The sequence below is a fragment of the Poecilia reticulata genome, chromosome 8, assembly GCF_904066995.2.
Source record: "Poecilia reticulata chromosome 8, P_reticulata-male-v2, whole genome shotgun sequence".
Lineage (NCBI taxonomy): Eukaryota > Metazoa > Chordata > Actinopteri > Cyprinodontiformes > Poeciliidae > Poecilia > Poecilia reticulata.
In genome coordinates, this window is record NC_088837.1 from 7,670,669 (window position 1) to 7,696,855 (window position 26,187).

Here is a 26,187-nt window from a genome sequence, read left to right on the forward strand (position 1 = left end):
AGTTTTCATTGAATTGAATTTGATTTATTTCTCATTTCCTGAAGCGAGAGCAAAAAAAAATCAACAACCTTATTTTCTGTTTTCTTTGTAGTCTCTCCGACTTCGATAGCGACAACATGGAAATGGAGTGTGGTAATGTGCTTTTATGTAACGTTCAGAATTAACCCAAATGATTAATTTGATGTTAGTGCTCTAGAAAACATCTTTTCAAAGTTAATATCTTGATTGTTCTGTGTGTGTGTGTGTGTGTGTGTGTGTGTGTGTGTGTGTGTGTGTGTGTGTGTGTGTGTTGATTTTCGTTGCTTTGCTTCAGAAGATGGCCCTAACTCTGTGATCTCGTCGTCGTCCTCCCATCAATCAGAGGGAATGGACACGTACGATCTGGAGCAGGTCAACAATATCTTCAGGAAGTTCTCTTTGGAGAGGTATTCTGCAACTTTCCATCAACGTAATTAAAAAAACAAAACCGCTCCGAATTCTCTTACTGATGACCCCTTCTTTTCTGTGTCGGTGGACGCGCAGGCCGTTTCGTCCGTCTCTGTCCTCCTTCTCCAGAATCAGCTCCACCATCAAGCCGGTGCAGGAGGTGGCGCTGCAAGGCGACAACCTCTTGAAGGACGTCACGCTGGTCGGTGGCAACGAGAGCGGGATTTTTATCGCGTCGGTTCAGACTGGGTCCAACGCCGAGAGAGCAGGGCTGCGAGAAGGCCACCACCTCTTGCTGGTAAGAAGTTAGCGTCCATCCTGAAAGTTAAACGAGTCAAATATGAGGTGAAATTCTGTTATGTCATCAAGGATTTATTCAGAAACATCTCAAACCGAGTTAAAGTGGAATTGGTTGTAGTTTCTAACCCTTGTTTATTCTGTGATCGACTAACCAGCTGGAGGGATCTGTAAGAGGGGAAAACCAGAGCCTTTCCCTGGACACCAGTACTCAGGAGGAAGCCCACTGGACGTTGCAGCACTGCTCTGGACCAATCAAGCTGCACTATCGAGCCAGTTTTGACTGTAAGTCATTTTTATTGCTGTAGAAGCTTAAACAAACGGCAGCTAGCTTTAAGAAGAAAGTGCAGTGGTACGTGTGTTTGTGTCGAATCGACACGGTAACGACATCCCTCGCGCTGAGTCACAGCCAACGATCATTTAGATTCAGAAGAAGATGCAAATGTGTTTTTGTTGGTATATTTTGTTTTTTCTATGACGGAAAACAAGTCAGTGAAGTTACTGTCTAAAGCACTCCGTGTCAAACTAATGCAAGAATCTCTCTTATGCAACATAATTTTTTATTACATCCACCACCAATGAACCATTATCCACAAGTTCAGTCACCTGGTTCTTAATTAGCGCCACCTAGAGTTCAAACTCTAGGTGGAAACAGTTGAAATGGTGCAGGCAAAGGAGTGTGGTGGAAAATTACTACAAGTTAACATCTGCTGACCATGTTATATGAAATGCTCGTGAACTCTCACTAAAAGAACTATTAGGGTTACATGTACAAGGCTGGGAGTTGTTTTCTACAGCTGCATCAGAGCCAGACTGTCTCGCCCCTTGTTTTGACTTCCTTATCCTTGGTATAAAACTCAAGTGTCGTCACTGATGGCCTGTTTGTATGGTTTAGGTACAACAAAGAAACAGAGACGAAATAGCACGGTTTAGATATAAAATGGAATCACAAATTGGTCATATGGTGAGCCGACCTGGAAACATTTAGAAAACAAACCAAGCTTTTGGCACTTTCTTTGGGTTTTAGTATGTTTCTTGGTTTTTGGGCCAAAAAACCAATGAACGTCCCAAAGTGTTGGCCGGTGTCGAAGCCCAGTAGCTGTTTTAAGTCTCCTGAGCTCAAGCCTTTACACTGACATACTTCACAGCTTCATATTAAATAAGCCATGTGCCCATTCTCCAGCTTATCGTCGGCTCCAGAGCAACCTGTCCGATGGCACGCTGGCATCTGGAGACTCCTTCTACATCCGAGTCAACCTGAACATCTGTGGACAGTCGGACAGCTGCTCCCTGAACGTGCGCTGCGACGAGGTGGTGCACGTTCTGGACACCAGGCACCAGGGCCGCTGCGAGTGGCTGTGCGCCCGCGTCGACCCCTACAGTGGAACGGACCTGGCCGAGCACGGCACCATACCCAGCAACTCGCGGTAGGACTCAGAGTTGGACGCTTTCAGGCAGTCTGAAAGGTGCAGAGCAGAGCTTTGTGAGGCGCTTTGGTTCCAGAGAGTGAAGATTTCTCACATTGTCTGTTCGATTCAAAAATCTGTAGCAGGAATCGATGGTTATGACTAAATATTTCTCAAGTGCCGTGGAAAACTTTTCAAGATAATCCTATTGCAATAAATGGATTATTTCAATAATCTATTTAGCCTTTTCTAGCCTTTTTCTAGAAGGGTAATTTTGTTTACAGAAACTACAGAATCCATTTTATTTGTCGTTTTGATTGTTTTGTTTATCTATTTTGAGTATTTAAAAATATCTTCCTGTTCTAGTGTCAAATCTTCATTAGAAAGTAAAGTTTATTGATCTTTAAGAGGATCTACCCTCATTTTTATGCTATCAACATCGTATTACTTGAAAATGGTCTCAAAAGCTATTATTATTATTATTATTATTATTATTATTATTATTATTATTATTATTATTATTATTATTATTATTATTATTATTATTATTATTATCGTGTATTGCAGCACCAATTAATCATCCAGCAACAAAATTAGTCATTATGACAGGCCTGCTTAAGTATTTATGAGATTTTTTTTTTTCCAAATGTTTGAAATTATTTTACAAAAATGACTCATGGAAATTTAAAAAGCATTTTCCTAACGACGAACTGAAACGATGATGTGAAAATGTAACGGCCTCCTTTTCTGAATCACAAATTAAGTGATTTGCCTGAGTTTCACAAGCCACATCCAGACCTATAAAGATGAAATCCCTTTAGCAGAACCAACCTATACTTTCTCACCGCTCTGCTTTATTTTCAGCGCTGATTTAAATCCTTACATCTTTGGAGCTTTACGAGTGTTTTTTGTGTAACTGCAGAGCTCAGCAGCTGCTGCTGGTAAAGATTCAGAAGTTCGTTTGTCGAGGAGGGAAGGAAGAAAATGAAGGCCACCGCACCAGCAGGGTGAGGATCCACCAGATCGATCTCTTTAGCTGTTGCTCAGAAACAACAACAAACTAACAACAAAGTAATAATTTAAGTCTGATTTAAGTCTAGTTTATTTGTATAACATAATGGCCAAACAAGCAACAGTCATCGTCAAATACACTGCTCAAAAAAATAAAGGGAACACTTAAACAACACAATATAACTCCAAGTAAATCAAACTTCTGTGAAATCAAACTGTCCACTTAGGAAGCAACACTGATTGACCCGACGAGGGTCCCCGTTGTCAATCAGTGTTGCTTCCTAAGTGGACAGTTTGATTTCACAGAAGTTTGATTTACTTGGAGTTACATTGTGTTGTTTAAGTGTACCCTTTATTTTTTTGAGCAGTGTATATTCATCAATGTTCCAGTTATTTTTAACCAAAGGTGGGACTTCAACCTTGATTTAATGGGCCCAGGTGTTTTCGGCAGTTTTGCATTTTTCTGAACTTTTGTTCCAGATTAGAGGAGCATAGAAACTGAATGCTGCTTCTCCATGTCTGGTTCTGGTTCTGGAGATGCAGAGCAGAACCAGAAGACATGAGTAGCCTGTAAAGTTGATACCATGACAACAGGTCTTTAATGCACTTTTTGGTGCACAGCTGTTCAGTGATAAGTAAATTAGCAGAAGTGAATTAACAGAAGTAGGTTGAGTAGGTCTATTTTTTTATGTGTCTGAACATTGCTTAATAGCTTCCTGTGGAAATGTTCCAGCAGAAAATGCAAAGAAGAAGCAAATTTGACAAAGTAGAGCACAAAAAACTATAAATAAGATATTCGGAATTTAAATTTTGACCCATTTTATTTTGCCATTTTTCGACCTTGTTGTTTAAAGCCGTAGTAATCTACATTTAGTTGGATGCTATTCGGCAGATCATGAATTAAAAGATGAAAGATTTAATTGTTTTTTTTTTTTAATCTCACCTAAATTGTATCTTTTCTCAAATGTTTAAGCTGCTCAGAGATTTATGAAACTTTTCCAGATCTAAAAACGTCAAACTTTTGACACCATGTACATTTTCAGACTGAACTCTGAACAATCTGCACCTTCTTTACTAAAATCTTTCTTGCACCCCAGTCTTTTTTTTTCGCACCACATCTTTACAGTGTCTTTATCAATATTGATTATTTGTTATTTATTGATGCTGTGTGCCCAGGCGAGCAGCTTACAGCCAGAAGAGGCCGGCTCCCCTCCTGATATTAAGGCCAGCCCTCGCTTGTCCAGAGCCAGTATCTTCCTCAATCAGATCCTGCAGGTAATAAAGTCCAAACACGTCTGGTGCTGACAGATTTTATGTTGACAAGGTTTTATGTTTTTTTTTTTTTTTTACAAATAAAAAATCTGGAAATCTTGCTACAGATTCTGAAAAAGATTCAGGTTTGTACTTTTGAGCATTGCCACTCTGCTCTAAACTCGTTTCTTTCTCAGACTGCCATGCTTTTAGCTCCGTCCACTTTTCCGTTAAGTCCGACCAGCTTCAGTGTCTATACTGAAGGAAAGCATGATGCTTCCACCACCGTGTTTCACCATTGTGAGCACGTTAGCTGTGACGCGCCGCCTTAGTTTCCCATCAGTCACGGCGGTTTGCATGTCAGCTAAAAGGTTCAACCTGAGAACGTTATTCTTTGATTCAATCTCTCGCCTAGATTTAGGCTGAGATTAAATCGCCAAAAAATCTGCTCTAGATTTTATCTGGCGGCATCAAAGTGAAGGCAGCTGGTTGTAAAATGAACCTGGAGCAGAAACAGTTTTCCCCTAAAAAGAAACCCCGTCAGACTAACCGCGGCCTTCTGTCACTCCAGTTTGTCAGCAGGGTGGATATCAAGTACAAGCGCCTGAACAGCAACGAGCGCGTGAGGATCATCAACACTTGCAGTGCAACACTAGCGAGGCAAAGCTTCGAGCTGCTCAGACAAGAAGGTGAGCGGACGAGCTGACAATTCTTCAGAAGCAACAAGGAAACTGACGCGATTGTGAAGATTCACACTGAAGCCGCCTGAACTCCGTCTAAGGTCACGGTTTAGGATTAGATGCTGCGAGGACTGATGTTAGAAGTCGTAACCACATAAAGAAGCTTCAGTGTGAATTTATGCTTTGGGTTGTTTTTTCTTTTCTTTTTTTTGTCACTTGATATGAAAAGGTGGCACCTGAAAGGAGCAGAAGGGTTAGATAAATAAAAAAGGAAGTGGAAGTTCAGCAAGGATGCCTAGACAGACGCAAGTCATCTCAGGCCCAAGCTGGCACTGATACAGAAGGATGAAGTCGAAGCCGTTTCGAAAGTCAGAACGTGTTTTTCTAAAAGACAAACAAACAAAAAAAGCAGACAATGAAAGAGTGAGCGCTGACATGTTGGATGAAACAAGCATTGTATTGTGGAGTCAGTGGAGCTGAACTTTCACAACATTCAGATGGAGGGGAAAAAAACAAAAAGAGAGTTGTAACCATGACAACAAAGTTCTGAATAGCAGAAACACCCAGTCAGAGGAGGAAGAAAGCAGACTCCATTCATCTTGGTGAAATGAAATGGAGTCCGAGGGTCAAAATGGAGGGCATGTTTCAGGGACTTGAGCAGTTCTGGAGGTTACGTTGAAAAACAGCAGAGAAGTGGTGAGATCCATCCATCCATTCATCCATTTTCTTAACACCCTTGTCCCTTAATGGGGTCGAGAGGGTTGCTGGTGCCCATCTCCAGCTAACGTTCCAGGCAAGAGGCAGGGGCCACCCTGGACAGGTCGCCAGTCTGTCACAGGACATCAAGTGGTGAGATTTGAAGATAAATACCAGAAACATTGTGGAAAGACAAATTAATGTGTTTAGGGCTTTAAGTAAATTCATCAGATTAAGACTTTCAGTACTTTTATACTAATATTAACTTGCCTTACCATTTAAAAAAAAACTATTTTGATGTTCTTTTGGATCCATTTGAAAAGCTGGGTTGCATTTACGTTTTAACCAGCTGAAAAGTAAAGGCGATGGTAAATTTGGAGGGTGTTGTTCCTCTCCATATAAATGGAAAGATAGCCCCACAGCATGATACTGCCACAACCATGATGCAGCTTTTAAGTTGAAGTTGAAGTTGAATAAATGCGTGGTTCGGCATTGGAGACGCAGGGATCCAGCAGATTTATTAAAAACCGAGAGTGGCCAGCGGCTTATAGCCCGGTGCGGCTTATATATGTACGTTTCCAGTTTAAAAAAAAAACTTTGTAGATGCGGCTTATAGTGAGGTGCGCTCTACAGTCCGGAAAATACGGTAATTACATTTAAAGCACTGTTTTGGACACAATGTGAGCGAATGCACTCACTGAACGTCAGATTGGAAGTGTTGTTATAAGTGTTTGCCGTTCCAAAGATTGAAGGAATTAAAAACAATAACAATCAAGCGCTTTCACTGAGGTAGAGAGAGAAGCAGGAAGAGGTGGCACCTACGTAAAATCTGACTGAACAAAGCTACATTAAAAAGGGTGCGTAAAAATAGCTATAGTGTCATCAGTTAGAGCTGCGCAGGCCTTTTTCTGCAAAAGAACAAAGAGAGAGACAGCTCACTTCTGAACCAGTTCTGAAACGAGGTTGCAACAATAGGAGGGTTAAAAGAATGACACTTTCTATGCAGTCAGTTTCTTTAATCCAAGAAATCTGACGCAAAGTTGTAAATGTTGTGGAAGAACATACAATCATGAATCCTAAAAAGACAATCCTGATCAGAACGGATGTCCAGACCGAACAGTGAAGCACGAGAACGGTGCTTTCATGATAAGACATTTAAATATGGCAGCATGACTTTCAGTCTGCAAAGACAGATTCAGGCTTGATTATTGTGATTAGTTTCAAAGCAATTGCCCCAAAATGGCAGAAATTCATTGTAAATGTTAAAAAGCGACAATGAAAGAGAAAGCTGGCATGAGGCAGCAGAGCAAGGAGCGGAAAACAGCCAGAGAGGGACGGCGTTGTGGAAAGATCAACAAAACCCACACAAACACGTAACACAATGGCCACATTGAGACAAAAGTAGGTGGCTATGTACTCAACTCAGAATGTGAGTTTATAGGGCTAAGATCAAAAATAGCAATCTGTCCATTGAAGAGAGGAAGTCAGGAGAAAGGTTATCTGAGAGCATTGCTTGTTTCAGGCTTTACAGAGCTCATGCAAACACTATGTATGTTGTTTACCTTTTTATCCACCAATGGGGAGAAAAACTCAGTATCCAGATTTACATTGTGATTTTTGCTCCTATTCTGACCAGCAGCGATATTCCAAGACTTAGCTTTTATACTAACGAGTGTTTCTCTACAATAGCTCATTTCATATGAGCAGCAGTGAATGGAAGCAGCTGAAAGTCTCACTTCCCTACATGTTCATTTTGTCTGTGTTCAGAATATTTGTTTGTGTGTTGCATTAGTATCTGGAAAACATCTGTTGTCCTATTTAAATTTTCTGAATGGGTCCACAGTGAATTTTCTCACTTTCGTTTTGGGTCTCAAAAGTCACTTTAATTAGTGGGTGGAAGGCGATGTAAAATACTGCCATGAATCAGATCGCTGCTGCGAACGATCACGAGCAAATATGCAGCAGGAACATTTGGAGAGAGCAGTTGGTGACTTCAGTTGTTAGAGCACTGCTTGGATATTTTTATACTCACACAAAAAAGCTAAAAGCATGGTAACATGGGTTGCTTACCCATTTTATATCCTGAAAAACTTTATGCTCACAAACATCACCTTGTTGCTACGCCTGCTGCATCAGCTCCAGCTGTCTGTCATTATCATTACATGAACTATGTTTGTGTCTTCCTCCATCGGGATTAGGTAGACAAGTCTAATATTTTATAAGACTGAGATAAAACGTGTCGAACTAAGAGACTGTTTTTGGTCACTTTCCCATTTTTTCCTTAAAAGAAGATATTTGGGGAAAGTAAAAGTGCTCGCTCGGTCCTTTACTGCCCCAGTAATGACAGAGCATTTTGCGTTTAACACGTCAAATCACTGTTTAAATGTTTAACCAATATTGAAACAAGTTTAAGTCATTTCAAAAGTTCACTGAAAAGTTGCCACAAGTCAGTAACCTGATGCAATCCTTAGATAAAAACGTTTTAACTACTTTCAATAATTAACTCATTGATAAGTATGATCAATTGGAATGTACGTGTGATTGAATTGAAGTTTTTTTTTTTTGCAAAGTGCCTCGAGACAACACATGCTGTGAATTGACGCTAGGAATCGATTTGAATAGAATTGAATTCAAGTAGCAGAAAAGAAGTATTTATTTTATCGTTATAAGTCTGCAAGCAACAATTATTGGAGTCCTACAAAATTACTCAGCTTCACAAAACGATGCAAAGGCAGACTGTGATTGCAAACGGCTTTTCCTTCTAAAAACATTGTGTTTCATTGCACGCCTCTCTCTTTTGTGCTTGTGCGTCGTCTATGAGCAGACGCTGCTGACCCCGACAACGAACTGAGCAGAAGCTTGAACCTGATCCCTTACAGTCCCGTCACGCCTCAGCGGACCCAAAGGCGAAGACCGGTTCTCTTCACTCCGGCCGCACTGGCCAAGACCATCATCCAGAAAATACTGAACATGGGCGCAGCCATGGACTTTAACATCTGCAAACCGGGTTAGTGTCTGATAAACAGCATGCAGTACGAGTCTTTGTAAGAAATGTCACTTCATTGTCTGTGAAAGGATTTTTTTTTTACCCTACTTTGGGTGTAATCCCAGTGTGTTGCTGCCAGTATGATGCGTGGGTGAATGCTAGAGAAAAAGAAGCCAACCATGGGGATTTAACTCGTGTGTTGTGCTGCACTGTGATGAAAAGGTGAAGAAGCGTAACCAGAGACAGAAAAAAGGGCAGCACAGAAGATGGCCTAGTTGATAACCAGCGTGACGATGCACTGCAGTGACAGTGACACAGATATTTGAGACGCCACGCTGACACCTCACTGTAAAAAAAAAAAAAAAATCTTGTTGGCCCTTAGAGAATTCGCGCCCCTGTCCCGAGGGAAATCATCCTTTTCCCAACAGGGGTGGGGGGCGTCAGGCAAGTTATTGGTGAAGGTGGAACATCTGGCAAGTCAAGAGTCTGTTTTGTGACTTTCTGACGTGGAGAGTCCCCAGGGCGAAAACCTCAAGTTTCTGTTCCTTGTGATAGATGATGCCGTGCCGCGGCGTAGCAAATGAGCTCGGTGTGAATGTGTCCCGTTGAGAGCTCCACAAACTAACATGACATTTCACGTTTCCCCCTTGCCTTTTCGTTTTGCTCTCCGTGTCCAGATACCATAACCAAGGAGGAGTTTAATCTGAAACAGAACGTGGAGCCCTTCATTCACTACAAGGAGAAGCAGGCCACATTCGAATGCATCACCCGGGAAAACATCGAAGCCGTTGCTGCCAAGGTTGGTGTTTGCCCAATCTGCATTTGGTGCCTTCAGGAAGTAGGTTGAGATTATTAAAATGTCTTAAACTGACTTTAAAGAGGCAGTATTATGCTAAATTGACTTTACACATGTTGTAACGTTATTCCCTCATCAAAAACATACTTCTCTTTCATGCATGTTTGAGAAATCCTTTAATCTCCCGTGGCAACCACTCCCCCGCAACTTCCCCATCAAGCTCCTTCAGACTAGCCAGCAGCAATTAGCAAGCACCTGGAGGAACTGAGCATCAGCTGGGCTTGTCATAGGAGCCGCTTCTCAGAGCAACGTTGGTAAAAATGTTGTTAGAGGGTTAATAGGAGCGATGCTGTGATGACTTCCTGCAGGAAGAGTTTCAGAACGAGCAGAAGTTTTTAAAGAGACAGAGACCCAATTTCAAGGTGTTAATTTACAAAGTCAAATTTCTCTTAAGTCATATTTGATATACAGCATTTTTATAACAATTGAAGGTAGCATAGTTACTTGATAGTACTGAAGTAACTACCAGTGGTAGGTGCCTGGAAAGTACGTATTATTTCCCCTTTATAAAAGCAAGGAGTAGTTAATCGTTTTGTCCTGGCAGAACTATTTAATCATGGATATTCCTTGTATTGTTTTTTTCTTGCAGGACTTTTTTTTTTTTTTTTTTTTTACATCTGTCATGTATAAGTGCAAATTTATCGCCACTTGGCTGGACGAAGTTCATACATTTCTTTGCTAAAGGTCTTAAAAATGTCTGAAGGAGTCTTAAATTTGAATTGTTGAAACCATTCAAAAATCATGTTAATGTCATTACTAAATGTTTTCAGGCAGGCTTGTATAAAACACTATGTAATAAAAATATATTTTTACATCAATGATGTGTTTGGAAGATAGAATACCTTGGGTATTTATGCAAGTTGTAAACATTTTTCAGATATAAACAGGAGTTTCTTTGATTCTTTGAATCGGTAAACCAAGAAAACCCATAGGCCACGAGATAGGTCACAACGACTGACGGCCACAGCTTACGATCACTTTCTTTTATTAAACAATTTTTTAAAAAATGTAGGAAACTTCAGAGAGGAGACAGTCTAAATTAATTAATTATTCAAATTTTACTTCCATGTGGAGCCAAAGGGATGTTAGCCCCTCACTGTGATGCAAAAAGTGTCATGGAGGCTGGTTTGTGTTTTGAAGACTCCTAGTTGACACTAAGCTAAATGGATACTTTGAAGGCTTTAAGGAATTGGGACGGTATTTGATCTGTTTTTTTAGTTTAGAATCAGACTTTCTTTCTCCAACACCATGAACTTTCTCAGGGCCATATTTGGAGGTCAAGTCGTATCAGCTTCTAGTTGATGTCCTGCTGCTCAAAAGGCTCTTTATTGTAAATATCTTTTCCCCATTTTTAAAAGAAGGAACAGGGGACTTTCAGAACAAATGTCAAACAAGACACTTGGTCTGCTGTGGTTGATTGAACAGAGATTACTTCTTAGTACTTATTTCATGGAATGGTCCTAAACGTCAGCGCGACTTTTACGACGGCTGCGTCGGTTCACCACAAGAGTGGAGGACTGGCTTGACGGCGCGGCGCGCTGTGCTCCCTCGCTGGCCTTCCTGTTAAAGAAAACACAAATTTTCACACGTACAGCGCGCGAAGACTACAACACCCTCACGCACAAAGCTGCGAACCAGCACCTCCTAACATTTACAGACACATTAAATGCACGTGGTTTGCCACCGCTCCTGTAGACTTGTTTTCAAGCCTGGTTTCCTCTCCACCCATCTTCAGGGTAAACACTGCCTGCTGGAGGCCGAGCTGAGCTGCGTCAAGGACCTTCTGCGGCAAGAAATCTACCCCATTATCATTTATGTCAAGATCTGTGAGAAAAATGTCAAGAAGCTAAGGTGAGTGGATCACAAAACGCTCCACCTGTGCAGTGAAACCTCTTTTTTCCAAATCCAAACACATGCCAGTTCTTGTAATGAGCTAATGTTTCCACGCTGGCGGTTAGATAGAACGCACTCTGACGACTTTGTTTCATGCTTTCTTTTTGAGCTACCTGGAAAGATGAAGCAGATAAAACAAATGGGCAACCATTTCTAAAAAAAAAAAACAATAAAAAATAACCACTGCCTGTCAGGTCTGTTCCGTGGTTTCTGCTGTTTCTAAGTAAAATTACAAAAAGATTCTGACGTGTCTCTGGGTGGATTCTGTGACGTCTTTGAATTAGACGGGCCGCTGCAGCTCTACACGATCTCGGCATCAGAGACACTGGGTTCCAAACATCACCGCACTCACCACCGCAATGCTGCTTCCTTCCTGTTTCCTGTCCACACAGGAAGCTGCCTCTGCGCGTGGAGTCGGAGGAGGACTTTGTGAGGTTGTGTCGGGCGAAAGAGAAGGAGCTGGAGGCCATCCCTTGCCTGTACGCCACCCTGGAGCCCGACTCCTGGACGGGGATGGAGGACCTGATAAGGGTCATCAAGGACAGAATTTTGGAGGAGCAGAAGAAGACGATCTGGGTGGAGCAGGACCTGCTGTGGCCTCCTGTGCACCAGTCTGTACATTTAAATACGTGTGTAGCTAAATGCAGTAAACCACAAAACTTGTAAATCTACTGTAGCTCTCGTTTTATATTTATAGTCAGACTCAAAGAGGCACGTCCTTGAGACCCAAACAAATGCATTATGTATTTTGTAAAATTGTATTTCAATTTTCTAAAGATAAACTAATTTAAAACCCCTAATGTGAAGATTTCCTTATTTAAAAAAAACCCAACATCTGACACAGGATGTGCTGCAGGCAAATGTTTTTTTAAGCAGCGCTTGGGTTTGATGGTAGATTTTAACCAAGATTAAACTGCCATCTAGTGGCGAGGTTTGGTCATTACAGAAGCAACAGTTAAACTGAAAACCAGTCATATTCCACAAATTAGAATATTATTGAAAAGTTAAATTACCTCAGTAATTTAGTGAAACACATTATATAGATTAATTACACAGAGTGACTCATTCAAGCATTTTCTTTTTCTTTTATGAGGATTTTATGCTTACAAGTAATGAAAACACAATGATAAAACATTTTAAATGCAGAAATGTGGGCTTATGGTTAAGTATGTTTAATACCTGCTTAGATATTGTTATTTTCAAAAGCCAATTTTAATCTAAAAGACGAGTGCATATTCTATTTTATTGAATTTGACTGCATTTCACTTTCTATGACATTAAAACCACATACTTCAGTGTTTTTTATTGGGACTCAATCAATCAATCAAATTTTATTTGTATAGCACATTTCAGCAGCAAGGCATTTCAAGGTGCTTAACATAATTAAAGAAAAAATAAAAACAGTATGTGACATTAATAAATAGATGAAAAGTAAAGATAAAAATATTAAAAACATGGAAGACATCAAAACCCGCACTCTAACCCTATTTTAGCCATAAGCAACTCTAAACAGGTGGGTTTTAAGTTGAGATCTAAAGGCACCCAGTGTTTCAGCTGTTTTACAGTTTTCTGGAAGTTTGTTCCAAATCTGTGGCGCGTAGAAGCTGAAAGCTGCTTCTCCTCGTTCTGGGGAAGCAGAGTAGAACCAGAAGATCTGAGGGGTCTAGACGGTTGGTACAGCAATAACAGATCTTTAATGTATTGTGGTGCTAAACTGTTAAGTGATTTATAAACTAACATCAGTATTTTAAAGTCTATTCTCTGAGCTACAGGGAGCAAGTGTAGGGACTTTAAAAGTGGTGTTATGTGCTCGATCTTCCTGGTTTTAGTGAGAACGCGAGCCACAGCGTTCTGGATCAGCTGCAGCTGTTTGATTTGTTAGTCAGACCTGTGAAGACGCTGTTGCAGTAATCAATGCGTCTAAAGATAAACGCATGGATGAGTTTCTCTAGATTGTGCTGAGACATCAGTCCTCTAATCCTGGAGATGTTCTTCAGGTGATAGAAGGCCGACTTTGTGACTGTCTTAATGTGGCTCTGAAGGTTCAGGTCAGAGTCCATCACTACTCCCAGGTTTCGGGCTGATCGCTGGGTTTTACCTGTAATAACTGAAGCTGTGCATTGATTCTTGTTCGCTCCTCTTTAGGTCCAAATATAATAACTTCAGTTTTGTTTATGTTCAGCTGGAGAAAGTTTTGGCACATCCACACATTGATCTGTTCTAAGCATCTATTCAGTGATTGGATGGGTTCAGAGTCACCTGGTGACATCGTGGTGTAGAGCTAGGTAGGTGACTCAATGTGACAAAACCAACACAGAATACTGCATGATTGCAGTGGAAGGAAAATCATGTGGGTTTTCAGAAGCTTTTATGAATAAATATCTGAAGGACACGGTGCATTTATCTTTAGTAGAAGTCTTTTTTTCCCACCACGTGTCATGGTCAAGGCATTTCAAGCTTAACACATAAATGAAAACAAAAAAAATACTACATGTGCCTAAACAACTACAGGATACCTCAAGATAAAATTCTGACTAACTGCTTGACTAATTTTAACGCAGACAAGCTACAAATAGGAAGCCTTTTTGAGCGGATGAGTGAAAGGAGTGCTGTTGAAGTTGCAACACTGTCAGATTGGTGAGAAGCTCAGAAATCCTGCAACTTATTTGTAAAGGAAATATTGCTGAAGCAGAACTGGATCCGACAACATAAAAACGATCTCAAAAATACCAATAAATTCACGAGGGACTGACTGAAAACTAGGCAATTGAAATTGTTGGACTGAGTCAAATCCCAGATCTGTAGAGTAACTTGAAGCATGCAGCGCATGCAAGAAAACCCTCATATATCATCTAAGGAGCAGTGCAAACTCGTAACTGAAGATTAATAGCGACATCTTAACACGAGGAGGAAGGCTGTCCAAACTTCTACCTAGAAGACACATTATTGTTGATATCTATCTTTATGATTTAATGAGTAAAACATGAAGAAAAGCATTTTTAAAAAGCATCAAAAGTGTTTATTTTGGTTTTCTAGAGGGAAAAGTGGGAATTTTGAGGACCATATTTTCCAAGAAAGCCAAATAATCGTACATGCATGAAAAATATGTGGGAAAATATTCCCAGTGCGGCTCCTATCAGGTATATGGAGCAGAAAAGCTAAATTCGGTGCACTACCTCCCCCTCTGTGTTGTAAAACTATCAGTGTGTGTAAGGAATTCAGCCAGCTGCTAAGAAAAAAAGAGATTACACTAAGCATTGTTTTTTACAATGTCTGATCCCACACAGATTAGGTTACAACATTAATCAGCTAACTGTCATCAGTATCACCTAATCAAGATAACGATTGTCACAGTGATTAACTGTAATAAACTGTTTATTATTTTTCTCTCGTTCTTGTTAATTTAATTTTTTTTTTTACATTTAATGTTGCAGTCAGGTTTTTAAAGTTATTTTTAACCATCTGTTCCCGTGGGAAGGATGGGAATACGTGAATCATCCCGGATCAGAAAAATGTCATGTTGGAGCTGACCCAGAAAAGTGAATTTATCTCCCCCTCACGAGCTCACGTTGCAGAAACCTCAGGCTACCAAACTCTCGCGGTGTTTCGCCCTGAGATCCCGCTCCATCTCCCACGGAAAAAACAGCGGCTCTCATCACACGGAGCGCCGACAGGGCAGGCTCAGCTAACGAGACCAGAGGAGCAGAAAGGGAGAAGAGAGGTGAGGACGCGTAGTTCTTACATGTCTTTGTTCTTTTTTTTTACATAAAATATGACCATAATACTAAATATTGTAAGGTTTTATTGCTCATTCCTCCTGCATACACCTTGGCCCCAGTGCTTTGGACTTGTTTGACCGTTAGGCACACTGACAGCGTGACAAACCCAGCGTGACCACTGAAACTCGGTGTTTTCTTTACCCACTTGTCATACATGTTCGCCTAAATGCACCGCACACGACGCTGTAACCGAGCGAGTCCCGGGCGGGTTGGGGTTTGAGGGCTCCCGGCGTGAGAGAACAGTCTCTTCCCGCGGCGCTGCTCGTCCGTCAAAGGTAGCATTGTGTCCGGTCTGGCACCCGCTGAGGGCTGCTGCGGACTGGACGGAGGGATTCATATGAGCCGAGCGGTCAGCCCAGGCTCCCGTTTGGGCTGGAGCTGCAGGTTACAGACGGGGGCGACGTGGTGGGAAATTAAATTCATAAAGACATCAACTAAGGTCAATGGCACGACCTCAAAGTTCAAGCTGTTTGAAAATATATGGTGGGAAATTAAATTACTCTGATTCTCTAATCAGTTTGGAATAATTAAAACACAAAACTAACCATAATGCTTTTTAAATCTCTTTTAATATAGTGTTATGGATCCACATTCATAACAGTAGCAGAAATCATCACAAAAACTTCATTTGGATTAATCCTAATGTAAAAAAAAAAAAAATACATTTTAATATTATTGATGACTATTGCAACATGGTTAACAATAGTCTCTGTTTTCCACCACTGTTCTGGATTTTAAAGACAGTAAAAATCCATCCAACCAACTAAAGTTGTTAATAACATGCAGAGTTTGAATCCATGCCCCCTTAAATGTTATTACATCCTTATAAATAACACATTCAAACAGTGCTTTCCTATTAAAATGTCACACAATGAAACTGAAATGCAATTTGATATATTGTCCAACTCTAATTCAAATCACTGAATGTTTTTAAACCTAGTTGGTCAGTTATTGTGACCTAATTTAAACCTGCTTTTCCTTGCTGATTCAAATTTTCCTCTCTTTTTTTTCTTTTCTTTTTTGAGCCCAGGGGTTTGGATTCTAGGGCAGCCAACAACTGGTGCACCATATTTTTGTGTTAAAAATGTTAAAAGATACACAAATTCAGAGGTGCAGGAGCAGGCAGTGTGTGTGAAGCCCATCAATGCGTCAACTATAAACGTAGCTTAATCTGTCTTTACTATCACCATTACAGGAGAATAAAAAAAACCCATTTAACTTAAATAAATGATGCTTAGCCTGGTGGGTGGGCAAGTAAGGCCTGGTGGCCCGCCAGGCTTATAATACACTGGGGGAAACCCTGGACTGAAAACACATAAAAAAGGGGAAATACATTTGCTTCACCGTCTTTGATAGTGGTTGAGTAATTCAGAAAATGGAGGCGTCCACATTATTATACCACTTATGGATGAATTTGATGCCAACATTTATCTGAGTTTCACTCGATGTGACTTCAAAACGGAAAGATTTTTACAAACACTCCAGCTTCAGTGGGTGTTCTTGCTGGATTTCCTTTTGAAAACTCAGAAAATCACCTCAAACAGACTCACTGGTGTAAGCTTGGTTTTTAATTAAGCAGTTAAATGTAATAAATGTCTGGCATAAAAGGAGAAAAAAAAATGCAGTTTCTTGATGGAGGTAATTGAATAAAACAGAAAAATAGTGGGATTACTGCAGCTATCCCCACTTATGCAGTACAGGCGTAAATCTGTAACCCTTATCTTTTTACTAAATTCAGAATAAATTGTTTTCTTAATGCATTCGACGGCTAGAAATACGGAATTATTCAAGTTTTAAACAGGAAAAACTGAGAATAAACTTGGATTTGTCAGAACTTGACCTGCCTGGTCCGAGCCGGTCAAAGGAAAATGGGCAGCCTTTGACCCAGCACGAGTTATTTGATGCACCACTAGTCTATGAAATGCAAACTGCACCGAAGCACTTGTGTTGTTGCCGACGGCAATGATAAATACAACACGATGTAGTAAGACAGCAGCTGAAATGTCTGTAGGGAGGAAGAGGAGAGATGTCTGCTGCCTCCTAACAGACGTTTCCATGTCAATAATTGCCTCTTCGCTTCAGGGGAAGAGGAGGTACAGAAACATGATGCATTGCAGCTCCAAGTTTAGAAGTGAGGGGGGGGGGGAGAAAATGACGCTCCGTGACTTTTGATCCTAACAGGAAGGAGAAGTATAGAAGACTGGAGCCCAATTATCCCCGAGATGCAGGAAATGCGACTCGGGGACGGAACAGACACTGCCTCCACTTCAGAACCTTCCAAGCTAATTAGCGCACGAGCACAGTGAGCATCTGTGTGTCTCCCTCATGCAGCGTGCGCCGAGGTTAGGCTGCGGAGCGTTTTATAACCGCCTCTCCCTTCAAGGGTGGCTCACAGTGGCACTTTTATTATCTGAGGAGGGCGTGGCATTTAAAGCAAACACTGCTGCGGGCTTCAGCGTATCCCTCTTTGGTATGCCGAGTCTCCTCGACCTGAAAATATCTGACAAACGTTTGTGATCTTGCTGCTGGGAAGCGGTGTGGGGCCAGAATGCTAAATTCAGCACAGGCCTTACCATAAATCACGCCCGAGACTTCCTCAAACTTTGTTTCATAACTTCAGGCAGTGAGGAAGGAAAAAAATGTGTGTCTTTTTATTTACTGTATGTAAGCGTTTGGTTTTAACTGTATATAACTTGAAATAATTTGTAATAAAATCAAAATAATGTATTCTAAGTCAAATCAACTTTAGCATCTCTTGGCAGGTTTTATTTAAACACCAATTACAACAAGCAAAGCATAAAAAAAAGAAGAAACATTTCATTAATAGGCCTGTCACAATAAACAATAAATCAGTTAATGGCATGATAAATTAAAACGAGTTCAATAATATTCATTTGCATAATTTATTGTTTTTCTCTTTCTTCCAAAAAGCGGGTGATAAAAGTTTTCAATCTGGTGTTTTGGTCTTAACAATTCCTTTGTTTTTTGAAGGACACTTTTGTTTACAAATACTTCATATTTAATTTTATTTGTTTATTTTGGATATTTAAAATGTCTTCAATTTCCAGTATTAAATGTAGACTAAATTAAAAAAAAGATCAATCTTTGGGAATGTGTTCTTGCAGTACAATGCCTTTACCACTATATTTTTTGAAAATTGTCTCAAAGCAACAATATTATCTTTTATTGCAATAACTTCTGGGACAATTTATTGGGACAGGCCTGCTTGTTTTGCTTAAATCTAAAATCTGATGAAGCCATCTAAAATTATCTTTGAAAAAAAATCTCTCAGTTTGCTCATATCTTTCACCAGAAAAAATTAGATGGTGTTGCTGTGATTTGTGTGACCTTGACTTTTTGTTGTTTTCAAAAAGAGACAAAGAACACAATTCAGATGTGATTTAATAGGATTCGTCGTCATCTGTTGGATGCTTTTACTAAAGAGTGCCAACATGTGTTTTGTGTTCGTTTCTCCACAGGTCGTTGACGGGCCGGCTCCAGTCCTGCCGTCATGTTTGGCCCGATCTGACCCCAGACTCCTCTGAAGCCGCTGCGTCTCTAACCGCGCCCGCCTGGAGCTTCTGGTTTGTTTTTAGTCTCGCAGCAAAACCGAGTCTCCACGTTCTCCCTTTTCCCCCCGGTGCATGCATGAGAAAACACGCAGGTGTCAGTTATAATATGCTGCCATGGCAACGCCGCGCAGACGCCCTGCAAAATCATAAGTCTGTTGCTATGGTGACTCTGTAGCAAGCAGCGGTCACTATGGGAACATCGAGGATGTTCCGCATTTTCGTGGTTCTGGGCTCGGCTTTCATGATCCTCCTCATCATCATCTACTGGGACGACGTGGGAGCCGCCCACCTCTACCTGCACACCCCGGTGTCCCCGGGCCCCAAGGTCCCCCACCCGCCGCCCCAGCCGAAGCCCCACACCACCCGGACCCCGTCCTTCCTGTCCGACATCGACGCCTTCGTTAACCAGTTCCTGGAGCCGGGAACCGGGGAGCCCACGGACACGGTGCCGGTGGACTCCAGCAACCAGTCGGAGAAGTCAGAGGAGCGCTACATCCCCCGGAGGGAGTGGAAGATTCACCTGACGCCGGTTGCCGCGGAGCTGCGGGAGAGACAGGTGAGCTGAGGTGTTGGTAGGCAGCTTTAGACGGAAAGAGGCGGATAAGAGGGTCAGACAAACCGTGACCTAATCATGACTAAAGTTGTTAGGGCTGCAACTAATGAGAATTTTACTAATCGATTATTCTAATGATTAATTGGATCACAGCTAATCTGTTGAGTTTTTTTTTTAGTTTAACCGATTAATAATTGAATACCGAAAGATGTTTAATAGGAGACATTTTTTCTTTTTAACAGAATTTTCCATCATAAATTCCAGTTTTTGTTTTGATAAGTAGTAATACTAAGTCGTACATGTTTTAGTCACAGTATTTATAGCAGGAATTTTCTGCTGTCAAACTCAGATAGTAGAAACGTCTCGGCCCACAAGGTCAATTCATAAAGACTTTCCTTTCTCACCTTTTTTTTTTGCTACAAGAAGTTGCCATGGTGCTTTTTGTGCAAATAAACACTCAATTATTCATCCTGAAATGGATGTGGGGATGTTTTCTGCTGAAGTGAGAAAAGCATCCAATAAATATGAGGAGTGCATTGATAAGTCTATTGCTACAATTGACAATTATTTCTGGTGATTGATTATTCTATCGATTCTTCTGAAGTTTAATGTATTAGGCGGATACAAAAATTGGCACATTCTTCAGATTTTTTATTTAACTACTAATTCTTTCTTTTATACAGTAATCAAATAGTAATACATTACAAGATATAATTCATTTTTTAAATAAAGAAAACATCTAGTTGCCTAAAATTCAATAGGCAACCAGATGCCTATTGACGCCATCGTCGCCTGAACTTTGTTGCATCCTCGAATTTGAACCAGGTGAAGCCACTGGAGGAGTTTTGGGTGAAACATATTTACAGACAAACATGATTTTATCTTAAATACAAAATGTGTGCGCTCCAAAAATAGCCTTTTTTGAGTCTGTATACTGCAATTAACGATTAATCGATTGATAATTAGTTGACAAATATTTTAATAATTGATTAATCACAATTAATTCAATTATTTGTATATAAATCAGTCCTGATTTCTTTAATGTTGGATGATCTGCCGATACTAACATGTTAAACTGATCTTTTCCACTGATCTTATCTATCTCCACAAAGGTTAACTTAGCAACTTTTTCGCTATATTTAGTGATTTTTCCAACAAAAGAAATTGCTATTGGTCAGAATCGACAGGTCAAACTTTTAAAAGATCTGTGATCAGCCAGAAAACTGCAGTCGGTTCACCTCTAATAAAAACACTTGTTTTGAATGCGTTTAATTTTGATGCTTGGCTCTTGTCATCAGTGTAAGACCAACATGTGATATTTATCGCGTAATTGTTTCTCGAAATGGAATAATCAGGAAAAGAGGCGACGGTTTCTCCAGGAGGTCTGCGCCAACGACAGCGTTTCGTTTCCGGGCAAAAACCGTTCGTTTGATGACATTCCTAACAAAGAGCTGGATCATCTCATTGTGGATGACAGACACGGCATTATCTACTGCTATGTTCCCAAGGTACGCATCGTGGTTAGCCAGTTTTGTGCATTTTGTCACATTTCTAACATCAGGTTGATCTGTTTCTCTGCTGTGAATGTAACTTCAGGTAGCGTGCAGCAACTGGAAGCGCATCATGATCGTCCTGAGTGAGAGCCTGCAGCAGGATGGCGCTCCTCAGAGAGACCCTCTGGCCATCCCCAGGGACCTGGTCCACAACAGCAGCATGCACTTTACCTTCAACAAGTTCTGGAAGCGCTACGGCAAGTTCGCAAAGCACCTCATGAAGGTCAGTTCTGAATAATACTGTTAAAACTTAACTTCATGACTGTGTTATGATCACAATGTGTTTTCCTACTTGAGAAAGTAGACGCTTCAGCACAGCCAACATCTAAACGTCGTGAACACAGTGGTCTGGCTGTTAACTCTCCACTAGATCCGTCCATCGTCGCCTGAACTTTGTTGCATCCTCGATTCACAGCTTCAAGTCGTTCCTTCACTTGAAGCCAAGATTTTGTTTAATACCGGTGCTGTGATTAACGATTATTCCAGTTATAAATTAATCTATTTATTATTCTGACAATTAACTGATTAATCGAATAAAATAATTTGAACATTTTTAATCTTAGCCTGTTTTATGCAATTTTAGGAATAAATTAAAGCATGGAAATAAACAATGCATTCCTTTTTTAAGCAAGAAAATAAAAATTTTCTTGCCTAAAATCCTTTAGTGAACTCATGATAATTTGCTGTAGAGGATGTATCTGCAGGATCTACATGTGGAAAACTCAGTCCCTTCTGCTCGACTTCACATGAATAAAGTGAAAAGGGTTTTCTAATTGGTTGATTAAACAATTAATAACTGCAAGAGGAGATTTTTATTTATTTTAGTTTTTTACAGAATTTGAGTCAGATGAAGCCAAAACTGTCATTTGAGGAGTTCTTAGTAGAACCTGTGTAGATACCTTAAATTCAAAATGTATGTATTTTGTACAGTTTTGCTTTACTACTTCTCTGAATATTTTGTTGTTTCAACAAATGCCCTCTTTTGAGTCTGAAAGCTCTAGTTAATTAATTGACTACTAAATTAGTTGGCGATTAAATAATCACGATTTATCCGATTAATCGTTTCAATCACGTGGGCCAACAAGCGTTTTGAACTGAAGTATTCTTTCTGTGGACGAGGAGAGATTCTTCCTATTGACTCTCATAAATCACACGATGTTTAGAGGATCTTGGGGGAGGTAAGAGCGCTCACTCCATTAATGTATTCCCAATATGAAGAGCTAGCATCCATTCAACATGTTTCATAAAGAAAGGTCTGTTTTTTGTTCTCAGTAGTAGGTATCTGTTGTTGCAGATATAAAATCTCTCCTTATAAGGTTGTGCATATTCTGTTATATCAAGGCCTCCTATCAAAGGCTGCGTTAAAAACATCAAATCAGGTCATAGTAAATTACTTTCCTCCTGACTATTGAGAATTTTTTGCTCTAAAATGAAATATGCCTTGATATATATTTTTCTGGTGTATTTTAAAATAATGCTGGAACTAACTTTGGCAGGTGAAGCTGAAGAAATACACCAAGTTCCTGTTTGTGCGGGACCCGTTTGTGCGCCTCATCTCCGCCTACAGGAACAAATTCGAGATGCGCAACGAGGACTTCTACCGGCGCTTTGCACAAGTCATGCTGCGCCGCTACGCCAACCAGCCCACGCCTCCGGCCTCCGTGGACGAGGCCTTCACTCTGGGCGCCCGCCCGTCCTTCTCCCACTTCACCCAGTACCTCTTGGACCCGCAGACCGAGAAGGACATGCCCTTCAACGAGCACTGGCGGCAGGTGTACCGCCTCTGCCACCCGTGCCAGATCCAGTACGACTTCGTGGGCCACCTGGAAACGGCGGAGGAGGACGCCGAGCACCTGCTGCGCCTGCTGCGGGTGGACAACGTGGTGGAGTTCCCCACCTCGCAGAGGAACCTGACGGCGAGCAGCTGGGAGACGGACTGGTTCGGTCCGGTGCCTGTGGAGGCACGCCGGCAGCTCTACAAGCTCTACGAGCCCGACTTCCGGCTTTTTGGTTACGACAGGCCAGAGTCCATCCTCAACGAGTGATTTGCGCAAACGCAAGGGCAAAATGTAGTTTTTAAAATCACAAGAGCGGGCGCCGCAGCCCCAACGGCCAGCGAGAGGCGCCGTGTCTTTGCTGGACTGAATGTGCACATGATTAGAAACACTCATGGCGTCATTTCTGCCTCATTAAGTCACAGAAGAAGCATGCAGTTACATTCAGGTGTGTGTCCCTCTGCCCTCTTTAGGGACTTTAACCTCCATGTTTTTATGTGATGCCGTCTGTGCCCACTTTTGTGACTAAATCCACACACTTTGGTAGCACTCTGTTTAAAAAACAAAACGATGCACAGAGACCGTTTTGGTTGTGATTGCACGCAATTAGATTATTTTTTTGGTGTTGCTAGATTATCTTGAATTATCACTGCACTATCAGTAGTTAGCTGGTTTATGTCACATTGTTTAAAGTGCAATGTTTTTAAGCATGAAAGGGATTTTATGTTGAAGTAAGTTAGGGTTTTTTTACCTCGTATCCACACTTTAAGAGTATGTTTTTGTGCATTGAAGCCGAGCTGATTAATTTATATCGGTTATACAAGGTTCTGCGTGCAAAATACGTGCTGTAAACTCAGTACAGCTGCTGGCGTCTGGCTAGTTTTAAAGCCAGTTGCCACAATGTAGCCTCAGCATAAGGAAGCACAGCGGCAGGCAGCTGGTGACCTGGGTTTGTCTCGGCTTGTCTCAGACATATTCTTACGGTTACTAATGCACAGATGTGCCTCTGCTTGTTTTTCAAAAATCTTTTTCAAAGGAAAATCTCTCATTTGTGTCTTTGCTTTTTCTTTTCTTTTCAGACAGGTCTGGGTTAACTCACGCCGTCATGATTTCACGACCTTAAAACAAACCATCTCGCTAGATTATTCATAATTGCTTGAAAGTTTACATCCCTTGGTAAAATTAGTATTTCATAGAATCATGTAGATTTAACTTACTTTTACCAAAATGACTCTGTGGGCGCTCTAAGCTTTATTAGAGCCACTTAAACACAGCAGATCATGAATACAACGTAGTAATTTAGACGATTATACAAAAGTACATGTGAAAGTGGGTACAAAATGAGAAAAGTGCAGTTAAGAGACTCTTAAGGTATGAAAACCTTGAGTAAAAATATCAGTATTATGGTACTAACACAAAAGAAAAACAAAAACTAATCACAGGATCTCTTTAATTTCACAGAAAATAGCATATTTATTATTACACTTTCAATTATGCTGCCTATAATGTAGGTGGAAAAAGTAGCAGAAATCTACACAGAAATCCAACCGCTGAATTTAGCTGTGCTCATTGCTCACACCTTCCCTTTCTAGTGTTCAGTCAGTCGTCTTAAAGCAGCACTACCTTTAGTTTCACACCAGGTCTGGATGTATTTTTCCCAACTGAAGCAAGGGAGAAGTGTGGTGGCCGTGTTTCAGCCTCCTGACCGGCAGGAGCAGCGATGCAATGCTTTTGAAGCCAAAATGTGGAAGAAAACCCTTGCAGTTTTAAGGCTGTAACTTTGTAAGCCTTGTTATACCTCCACACCGATAAGAGTTTATGCTAAAGCAAATAAAATGACAGATTATGTCGTTTCCACATGGTTAACTCTTTCTTTAAAAAAAATGCAACATGATCAACTTTTATTTGAAATACATGTGTTTAATGACGCTTAACAAAGAAGATGGAGGGCTACCTTTAGTTTCTGTCTTTTTGTAATCAATGGGAAGGTGTAGCATTCTTTCAGCCAGCTGACCAGCAGTGTGCAGCAGCATGTGGGGCAGGGGGAGTGGAGCATTACTTTATGCTTCAAATACTTTCTCTGAGAAGGACTTTAAGACGTAGAAACGGTCTGATGGTTTTAAGATTGTAACTTTTTAGAAGCTTCATATTGGTAGCAAACCAAACATAAACATTACGGTAAGAAGAAAGGAAAATAACAAAAATGGAGAACGAGCGACGTACCCGTCGCTTTCCTGCAGACTGCAACTACATGCTGTCATTTACCCCTAAACATGGCATCCACATGTTTAGGGGTAAATTCTGCGTTTATTATGTGGTGCATTGCATTGTTTTTGTAGCATTACTTTGAGCTTTGATGAACTCCTCCACAGCTGAAAGCTGGTTCAACATGAATAGTGTTAAAAGGAAATATGTGAGGCTAGTTATGGTCTTGATAAATCGATGGGTTTAGGTGATGAAAGTGAGGAAAAGACAGTGCCTTTGGTTGCTAAAAGTTTACACAGCTTAAAAAAAAAGTATTTTTATAGGACTTGATTTTTACTAAGATCACAGACTCACAAAAAGGAATATTTGATATCCTGCGTGTTGATTTCAACTGTATTTAGGGACCAAAAGAAAAACAAAGCCTTTTGGCTGAACTGTTAACGTGGGACTTTGCTATAAATCTCTCCGTTTGTTTGGATTCTCCTTCATTGTGCTGGTGTTCATAGTGTCACACTCCATGCTGGATGTCGCTGATGTTCAGACTCTTCATTGTTGTGATAGACACAGACGTGTTGGTGTTTGTTTGTTAATGTTTTTATTTTTAAATCTGATCTTTATGCAGAATTGTTTACGGGGCGGAGGGGAAGTTTTGTCTTCATCTTGTGGCCATATGATGTGGGTGTGGATATAGTCCACCTCTGCTGTGTTTGTACTGTAAGTCCTGTTGTATTTTCATACCTTTCCTTTTCTATTAATCTTTGTTGACGTTTCCTGTGTAAAATTCCGACTTTTGATTTTTCTTTCTGTCAATGGGCAAAGGGGAAAAAAACAAAACAAAAATGTTTGCAAGTCAAAAAAGGAATTTATTTATGATTCAAATAAAACAAATGGATATGAGTGGGCTGTTTTATCCAAATGAGAACTCAACATCACTAATTAAAGCTACAGAAACGAGCTACGACCCCCATTTTAAGTCCTACAACAAACATGAAGCACAATAGGACATACTATTACACAGACAGACTTCTAGGTTCTCACTATGTCTGCTTTGTCTACTATGTTAAAATCTACATTTATCACATGTTAAGCTACTCCGGCCTTGGGTCTGCTGGCTCCTGGACGTGATTTTTTCTCTAAAACATTCCAGTAGTAAAACACACTAAATGCTAATTAGCGGGGCTTTGCTGCCATCTAGAGGTCAAATTAAATAACTACAACTGGATCAATTCAAAACACCGTCCTGAATCT

At 40.6% G+C, this 26,187-nt stretch overlaps 2 protein-coding genes across 3 annotated transcripts in view; both read left to right on the forward strand.

Moving 5' to 3' along the window:
• Window positions 1-12,302, forward strand: part of card11 (caspase recruitment domain family, member 11) — a 37,027-nt gene extending 24,725 nt beyond the window's left edge. Inside the window, exons 14-25 of one of the 2 annotated variants that reach the window (XM_081609772.1) lie at window positions 92-132; window positions 317-425; window positions 523-724; window positions 882-1,008; window positions 1,907-2,150; window positions 3,052-3,136; window positions 4,317-4,415; window positions 4,963-5,080; window positions 8,592-8,774; window positions 9,431-9,552; window positions 11,345-11,460; window positions 11,895-12,302. In XM_081609772.1, coding sequence (XP_081465898.1) covers window positions 92-132; window positions 317-425; window positions 523-724; window positions 882-1,008; window positions 1,907-2,150; window positions 3,052-3,136; window positions 4,317-4,415; window positions 4,963-5,080; window positions 8,592-8,774; window positions 9,431-9,552; window positions 11,345-11,460; window positions 11,895-12,168 — 1,720 coding nt within the window. In that variant the 3' untranslated portion in view covers window positions 12,169-12,302. Of the gene's footprint in view, window positions 1-91; window positions 133-313; window positions 426-522; window positions 725-881; window positions 1,009-1,906; window positions 2,151-3,051; window positions 3,137-4,316; window positions 4,416-4,962; window positions 5,081-8,591; window positions 8,775-9,430; window positions 9,553-11,344; window positions 11,461-11,894 lie in introns of both variants that reach the window. The other variant, XM_081609771.1, reaches the window with a different exon arrangement.
• Window positions 12,303-15,102: 2,800 nt separating this feature from the next.
• Window positions 15,103-25,836, forward strand: chst12a (carbohydrate (chondroitin 4) sulfotransferase 12a). The gene is made up of 5 exons (XM_008415597.3): window positions 15,103-15,223; window positions 18,761-19,409; window positions 20,762-20,914; window positions 21,003-21,182; window positions 22,456-25,836. The coding sequence occupies exons 2-5, from the start codon at window positions 19,044-19,046 to the stop codon at window positions 23,002-23,004; spliced, it is 1,248 nt and encodes a 415-aa protein (XP_008413819.1). The 5' UTR covers window positions 15,103-15,223; window positions 18,761-19,043; the 3' UTR covers window positions 23,005-25,836.
• The last annotated feature ends 351 nt before the right edge of the window (window positions 25,837-26,187 follow it).

Excerpts from the sequence above, each read along its gene's own strand:
- chst12a (XM_008415597.3), top strand. The coding sequence starts at position 19,044 with ATGGGAACATCGAGGATGTTCCGCATTTTCGTGGTTCTGGGCTCGGCT. Across the intron at positions 19,410-20,761 it reads CGGAGCTGCGGGAGAGACAG|GAAAAGAGGCGACGGTTTCT; the intron begins GTGAGCTGAGGT and ends TGGAATAATCAG. Across the intron at positions 20,915-21,002 it reads TCTACTGCTATGTTCCCAAG|GTAGCGTGCAGCAACTGGAA; the intron begins GTACGCATCGTG and ends ATGTAACTTCAG.